At 40.9% G+C, this 8,269-nt stretch overlaps 1 protein-coding gene across 3 annotated transcripts in view; it reads left to right on the top strand.

The window, feature by feature from the left end:
- Positions 1 to 427: 427 nt before the first annotated feature.
- MED23 (mediator complex subunit 23) overlaps positions 428 to 8,269 on the top strand; it is a 47,440-nt gene continuing 39,598 nt past the window's right edge. For 2 of the 3 annotated variants that reach the window (XM_004422325.3, XM_004422324.3), the window contains exons 1-7: positions 428 to 602; positions 932 to 963; positions 1,123 to 1,210; positions 3,625 to 3,749; positions 4,687 to 4,798; positions 6,613 to 6,711; positions 7,623 to 7,724. In XM_004422325.3, the coding sequence (XP_004422382.1) occupies positions 555 to 602; positions 932 to 963; positions 1,123 to 1,210; positions 3,625 to 3,749; positions 4,687 to 4,798; positions 6,613 to 6,711; positions 7,623 to 7,724 (606 nt within the window). In that variant the 5' untranslated portion in view covers positions 428 to 554. The remainder of the gene's footprint in view (positions 603 to 931; positions 964 to 1,122; positions 1,211 to 3,624; positions 3,750 to 4,686; positions 4,799 to 6,612; positions 6,712 to 7,622; positions 7,725 to 8,269) is intronic. The other variant, XM_087444121.1, reaches the window with a different exon arrangement.

The following is an 8,269-nucleotide window of genomic DNA, read 5'->3' as shown; positions in this document are numbered from 1 at the left end:
TTTTCAACGTTCGTGGAAAGCCTACAAGACACTGAGGTTACCATGGCTGAGAAGGCCTGGTCCTTGCCATCAGGAAGAGTCCGGTCTCACCTCCCGCTCCAGCCCGCTGGCGGAGCTCCAGGAGGTCAGAGGTCCGCAGACTTCCGGTTGACCCGGGTTGCACCAGCAGCATTTCCCCAAGGCTGCAAATATGCAAAAGCAGTAGTCCCGAGCACGAAGCAACTCCCGCTCCGGCCCGCAGGTGGCGGCCTGCCCCCGACGATGCCCCGGGGAGCTTTAGGCTCGAGGCTCCACGTGGGGGCGCTCTGGTCGGGCTCCCGGGCCTCCCTTCCCCACGGTCGGAACCCTCTTGCTGGGTCACTAGTTTCCGCGGGTTCCGTCATCGGCGCGCACCCGGCGCTTCCGGGCTTCCACGCAGGCTGCCGTAGTTTGCCCCGCCCGGGAAGGGACGCTCGGCCGAGCGCCTGAGGAGCGCGGGGACCAGGGCGAGTGTCCGCCCCTCGGCCCCTGTTCCCGGTCAGGCCGCGCGCTGGCGTCCGAGGACGGCGGGGACGATGGTCCAGATGGAGACGCAGCTGCAGAGCATTTTTGAGGAGGTGGTGGTGAGTGGACGGCCGGGTGCCAGGGCGATGGCGGGGCCGTGGATGGGGGTGGACGGAGGGGACGGGCACCCTCTCCCCGCCTCCCCTTTGCCGTGACACCGTGTGTGCGTGTGCAGGGGGTAGCGGTTCTCACCCGGCTGTCAAATTCAGGGTCCTCTCTGAAACCCGCAGCGCCCTGGGTGGCAGGCCGGGCGGGTATCGTCGGTGGAGGAGACTTGCCCCCTGTGATGTTGTCATGTTTTGCTCGGGGAGGCCTCTCCCTTTTTTCTTTCTTTTTTTTTTTTTTTTTTTTTTTTTAGTTCACATCGTCTACTTTTGTTTTTTCACAGAAAACGGAAATTATAGAAGAGGCTTTCCCTGGGTGAGTATAGGCATGGCAGATGTTTGTGTTTTTACGGGAGCCTATGTTTGTAAGATTTTACTTGGGCTTATTTTGGAGATTTATAAGATCCACTATTCCGGTTATGTTGAATTACCTTTTTTAAAAATAGTGGCAAATAATGTGGTTTTTGCTTTTTAGCATGTTTATGGACACCCCTGAGGATGAAAAAACAAAACTACTTAGCTGTTTGGGGGCCTTCAGACAGTTTTGGGGTGGTCTTTCTCAGGTGAGCACTGCGTTTTTAATACATTCAGCTGATGATTTTTGACTCCTTTTTTTACATTTGCTTTGATGCTGCTGTTAAGATATTTCTGGAGAGGGAGAAATAAAATTGTCATCATCTTTTATTTTGTCTATTCTGGTTTCCATTTATTTCCATTTGTATTGTTCCAGTGGAGAACCTGTATTGACAAGTGAAGTTGATGACAAAACAGTATAAGATGTTTTTAAAAATCTTCCCTCTGTTAGATTATATAAAATCATTTCCATCCTATTCCAATTTATTTGGTGCACTTGAAAACAGCTGTGTTAGGGATTGTAAAAGGATAAAAATTTCATTCAATTACTCAACAAAGGAACTGGCGCAACATTGCTGCAAAGATACTATAATAAAGATACCATGGGGAAGACACAAAGATGCCACAATAAGGATACAAAGATTCTATAATAAGGATACATTATTACATCCTCATTATAATAAGACATTATAGTAGAAATGAGGAAAGAGCAGCAAAACTTAGTAGCAAAGAACAGTCACCAGAAAATGTATCCATGAAAAAGACAAAATGTGTGATGTTTAAAGAGCTCATGTTTGGGGTCCGGCCCCCTGGCTTAGTGGTTAAGTGCTCGCGCTCCGCTAGTGGCCGCCGGGTTTCGGATCCCGGGTGCGCACTGATGCACCACTTGTCTGGCCATGCTGAGGCGGCGTCCCACATACAGCAACTAGGAGGATGTATGACTGTGACATACAGCTATCTTCTGGGGCTTTGGAGAGAAAAAGGGAAAAAAAGGAGGAGGATTGGCAATAGATGTTAGCTCAGGGCTGGTCTTCCTCACAAAAAAAATAAATAAATAAAGAGCTCATGTTCTGGTAGTGCATTATCTTCTCAGGGTGCATTATAGGAAGGAAAATGAGGACCGTTTGCAGCAGAGCCACTGGCATGGATCACAGACATGGGTCACGTAGTGGCAATATGTTCATTTTTTTTTATTTGTTTTAATTATTTTCTAATAGGTAATATGTTCATATGGTTCAAAATGGAAAAGGTACCGAAAGGGGGACCCAGTGAATAGTCTGCCTTCCATTTCCCGTAGCTTAATCACCTGGTGTTTTTTTCCTGTCTGCAGCCAGGATCCCCAGTTTGTTTGTTTTTAAAGTATTTTATGCATACAGAATCATTTTTATAGAATGTTCCAATACTGTGTACACTGTTCATTAGCACCTTGCTTTTTTCCTCTTAATGTTAAATTCTGAAAGTAATTCTACATCAATCCATTAAGAGTTACTTCTGCCTTCCTTCCTCTCTTGCTTTCTTATGGCAGGATAATATTCTATTATATGGCTGCACCTTCCTTTGTTTAACCAGACCTCTACTGAGTGACATTAGTTTGCTTCTTACCTTTTCCTCTTTAAACAATACTATAATAATATTATACACAGAACATAATAAATTCATGGAAGTAGTATTGCTGGGTCAGAGGGTATGTCTATTTGTAATTTTTATAGAAATTGCCTAATAGCTTTTCATAAGGGTCATACTAATTTGTACTCCCCAAGCAATGTGTAAGATCGTCTATTCTCTATAGTCTCACAGTAGAGTGTTAATGAACTTTTGGATCATGTTTCTAAAATGTGAGAAATTTTATCTTAGTATGGTTTTATGTTTTCATTTCTCTGAGTGATGTTGAACATTTTTCCAACATATTTTAATTTTTTAATAATTCATTAAACATTTTATGGGTTAAGGTATGGCCCTTGTCTTCCAGAAGTTTATATTCCCATAGATGAGCCAGGAGGAGGATAGACATTTGTAAATCAGCATTATACATTCAACAATAGAAGTGTGTGTGAAGGACAGTGGAAGTGCAGAGGAGCAGGACATATAGGATATCCTTGAGGGTACCCTGGAAGACAGACTTAGACGTGGTCACTACAGATTGGTATCAGATTTTAGTTATGCAAGTCTAGAAATTTGATGTGTCATTGGGTCCATAATTGGGCTCTTAGGGATTAGATTCGCACTAAATTGTCATGAGGCTAAGGTACTAACTCATAATGAATTCTTTCCCCCAGTGACAGGAATATTTATGTCTACCGTTAAGGGCACTGCTTACAATGCCTTACACAATCGTTATTAAAGTTTTCTATTGACCATGAATATGTTAGTAAAATATTACTCTTTTGGGGGGTTCCATGTAATAAAAATGATGGGTGTTTAATCAATATAATTGTAAGGTTTTTAAGCTTAATATAACTGAAATACTAAAACTGAATTTTTTTTTATTGTTTTCATCCACAAATGTTTATAGTGGAATATCTCTATTTATAGTCTTGATATGCTCCCAGGTGTGGTATTAGCTATTTGTTAGTTATAAAGTATAACTGTAGAACTACAATATAATCATTTTCTAATTTTCTAGGAATCTCATGAACAGTGCATCCAGTGGATTGTTAAATTCATTCATGGCCAGCATAGTCCTAAAAGAATTTCTTTTCTTTATGACTGCTTAGCAATGGCAGTTGAGACTGGTCTCCTTCCACCCAGGTATGTGTAATGGCGGATGTGAGCAATCCAAAGAATTTTCTTTTTTATTAATGTTTGGAAATTGGTTGAGGTTGTTGTAGTAGAAGGATGAGGGAATGAAGAAGGAAGGTAGGCTCAACATAGTTCTTCATAACACCTCAGGTTTTAGGTTTCTACGATGCAATATTCTTAGAATTGAATACTTAAAGGCTCAAAACCAGGCAGGCTTTGCTGAGGCTAAGAACACTCACTTTGATGAGCTCGTTCAGTTATCTTTTGCTGCGCATGAATTACTTCAACACTCTGTGGCTTAAAAGGATAATAATCATTTTATTATTAACACTCGTGGTTGTGGTGGTTGACTGGGCTCAGCAGGCAGTTTTTTCTCAGAGTCTCATGATTGCAGTCAGATGGTGCCCAGGGCTGGAGTCATGACAAAGGCTTCTTCATTCATATGTGCGGTGGTTGATGCCTGGCTGTCCTCTGGGACCTGAGTTGGAGCCTACACATGCAAGTCATACAGTGTCCCTTTTGCCATAGTCTTGCGCCTGCCCAGATTTAAGGGGACAGAATGTAGACCCTCCTGCCGCCTCTTCATGGGAGGAGTATCAGTATCACATTTCAGAAGAGCACGTGGAATCAAAAATCTGGTTTTAGCTATCTTGGAAAAATACAATCTGCCACAAACTGATGGATGGTAAACATTCAACCAATAGCTTTTGGTAGATTTCTTTCAAGTAAAAATATAATATTAATTAGTTCTACTTTGTGTTTAATCTTTCATACAAGTAAAAAATGTAAAATACTATGTGTAATTTTTTTAAAGTATGTTTGAGTAATAATGTACCTTTATGAAAAATACTGTGACAAATACAATGTCCAGAGTACACAGACCTCGGCTATTAGAGAAATTGTAAAGTTCTGTCTTGTAACTGGAATGGGTATTCCTTTTTTCTAGGATGGTTTGTGAATCCCTGATAAACTCTGACACTCTTGAATGGGAAAGAACACAGCTTTGGGCCTTAACATTTAAACTGGTTCGGAAAATAATTGGGGGAGTGGATTACAAGGTATTATTTCCTAATTATAAAAAAGTAATTGCCTTCAGACATGATTAATTTTTCAGTGTGTATATCTTCATATGGAAGAAATGAAGTAGAAGCTCTCTATTTTTTGTTATATTTCCTAAAGGGATTTAAAATTGCTCAGTATTTCCCACAGCTTCTCTGCCCCTCTCCCAACATTCTTAAAAATGCAAGTGACTGATATATTTTCACGATGAGTAGGGAAGTCACCAAGCAGACCCTGGGTCCTTCATGCCACAGATCTTGTGATGTTGGGACCCCTTTCAAATGAAAGAGCACAGAGCAGGGGTGTGTGGAATGAGAAGGGATGTAGGCGTCAGCTGATGTTGGGACCCCTTCCAAATGAAAGAACGCAGAGCAGAGGTGTGTGGAATGAGAATGGATGTAGGCATCGGCTGATGACGGGAACAAGTCCTGCCTCACCCCTGCCTTGACCTCCCTTGGACGCATGTTCTTCCTTAGCTAGTATCTTCAGTACACTGTTCTTGACCAAGAACAATAGCATACACTCTCTGATTGTGTCTCATAACACAACTCCAGGTCTCCATAGCTGCAGAAGCCATTCTGCTTCGTTCAAGCCACTTTTATTAGTGTCCTTTCTGAGGGAATTGCCAAAACCTGACCCTGTGCTTTACATCTGTATTTCCTCTAATCTAAAATGACGTAACTGATAAATATTGATTTGAATCATGATTTAATACAAAATAGATTCTAAGAAGTTTCTTCTGATTATTTTCTCTTTACTGATACTTCAATTTCCTTAGCAGATTAATATGCAATTTTTACCTTCTTCCTTGTTTGTATGGTGCGTTATAATTGTTTCTAACTTCTGTCATGTGTATGTTTTGTCTATCTTTTTTACAAGATTGATCACATAGTTTATACTCAATAAATGCATGTTGAGTGAAATTTCTTCTCTGTATATAATACAACAGGTAATAGAAATGAGATGACCAATTAACAGAATAGCCTTGTTGAATAATTTTGAGGGATTAAGGTGTGTGATGGATGAGAAGGAGGTAAAGTTAGAATGCCAAAGGGAGTGAGCAGAAAGGGTCAGCTGCCAGGAGGTTTATTATTGCCCGTGTTTTCAGAGTGTTTTCAAGTTCTGTTCAAATATATTTCTGTCTGTAAGCACAAATTAAGCTTTTTTGAACCTTGTAACCATAGAAACTCTTCTAATATTATGAAGGTCAAGAAAGCTTGGCAGAACGTGGGAAGTTTAATTTTTATTTATAAGTGACTCTTCTTTGTTCATATTGCAAGTCATTCTTTTTTTTTTTTTTTTGTGAGGAAGATCAGCCCTGAGCTAACATCCATGCCAATCTTCCTCTTTCTGCTGAGGAAGACTGGCCCTGAGCTAACATCTATTGCCAGTCCTCCTCCTTTTTTTTTCCCTTTTTCTCCCCAAAGCCCCAGTAGATAGTTGTACATCGTAGTTGCACATCCTTCTAGTTGCTGTATGTGGGACGCTGCCTCAGCATGGCCCAACAAACAGTGCGTCGGTGCACGCCCAGATCCGAACCTGGGCCACCAGTAGCAGAGTGCGCGCACTTAACTGCTAAGCCACGGGGCCGACCCCTGCAAGGCATTCTTTAGAATTCTATTTTTGGAACATGACTCTTCTCTTGGTTTGGTATTAGGGAGTTGAATGTTAGCTCTGATTCAGAAAGGTTTTGAAAGCTGTGACCTTGAAGGTAACATTTTTTTCTGAGTGTATGATCGTGAAACCTTTAGATGTTTTAACTAGTACAGGGGACATGACTGAGTTTTAAGCTGTGACTTTTTCCTTATATCAGGGTGTTCGAGATCTCTTAAAAGTGATTTTGGAGAAAATCTTGACAATTCCCAATACAGTGAGCTCAGCTGTTGTACAGCAGCTTCTAGCAGCAAGAGAGGTAATTTAGATGTCTGTAATTCATTGATCATAACCTCAAAAATGTCTAGTTTTATGTAGTTCTGTGCTTTTAAAACTCATAGTAGTTTGTGGAATGTTCCATTTGTTTACTTCTACAAAAATCGCTTTTAGGTTTTTTTTTTTTTTGGTGAGGGAGATCAGCCCTGAGCTAACATCCATGCTAATCCTTCTCTTTTTGCTGAGGAAGACCAGCTCTGAGCTAACATCTATTGCCAATCCTCCTCCCTTTTTTTCTTCCCCAAAGCCCCAGTAGATAGTTGTATGTCATAGTTGCACATCCTTCTAGGTGCTGTATGTGGGACGAGGCCTCAGGATGGCCAGAGAAGCGGTGCGTCGGTGCGCACCCGGGATCCGAACCCGGGCCACCAGCAGCAAAGTGCAAGCACTTAACCGCTAAGCCACTGGGCCGGCCCCATGCTTTTAGTTTTAAAGATTCTATTTCACTTTGATTTTATTTCTAAAGGATATTTTAAATTTTAATTCATGTTTTTTAATTATAAAAACAACAATATAGATATTAAAGTATTTTCAACCATTACAAGACATCAGCCTGTGGACCGCTTAAAAGATCTTTGTGCTGTGTAAGTACTGTTGCAAAAATATTACTTTGGTCTGTTGCTCTCCTATTGGAGTCAACCAGTATTTAAAGCATTTTCAATGTTGTTTACTAACCATCAGCGATCCATTTCATTGTTTATTAATCTTCATTTTTAGAGATTCTTCATATATGTGAATCTATCTGAATTCCTTTATGCTACAGTTTTAGCCCAATAAATCCATGAAATAATATCTCTACTTTTAATATCGTTGTTGTTGCCATTGTTGCGTTTAAAAGGTGTATTTTTGTGGGACTAGTCAGGAATGATAACATTGTCCTTTTATTTTTCTTAGGTTATAGCATATATCTTGGAAAGAAATGCCTGTTTATTACCAGCCTATTTTGCAGTCACAGAGATCCGGAAACTATATCCTGAGGGAAAACTTCCACATTGGGTAAATTTGAAATTTTCCAAAATTTTTAATAGAAATTTTTATCAAAAGTAGTAATATTCATCTTGTTTTTGTGTGTTTATTTTTGAAAATGGTCACTTTTATTGTTAGATAATATTTTTTTTTTATAATTATGGTGTATTTCTTTCATTTCCCTGCTGTCCTATTGAGACAATTTATGTACCAAGTGATAAAATATACACAGCTTCAGGGGGCTGGCCCCGTGGCTTAGCGGTTGAGTGCACGAGCTCCGCTACTGGCGGCTCGGGTTGGGATCCCGGGCGCGCACCGACGCACTGCTTGTCTGGCCACGCGGGGGCGGTATCCCACATACAGCAACTAGAAGGATGTGCAGCTATGACATACAGCTATCTACTGGAGCTCTGGGGAGAGTAAGGGAAAAAAAGGAGGAGGATTAGCAATAGATGTTAGCTCAGGGCCGGTCTTCCTCAGCAAAAAAACAAAAAACAAAATATACACAGCTTCATCAAATAGCCAAGGACACGGTGGTAGGACTTGGCTGAATTCAGGGACAGATGAATTGGTAA

This window comes from Ceratotherium simum, chromosome 19, assembly GCF_057802395.1.
Source record: "Ceratotherium simum simum isolate JZ-2026a chromosome 19, ASM5780239v1, whole genome shotgun sequence".
Taxonomy (NCBI): domain Eukaryota; kingdom Metazoa; phylum Chordata; class Mammalia; order Perissodactyla; family Rhinocerotidae; genus Ceratotherium; species Ceratotherium simum.
Note: the sequence above shows the minus strand (reverse complement) of the source record. Positions and strands in the feature narration are given on the sequence as shown.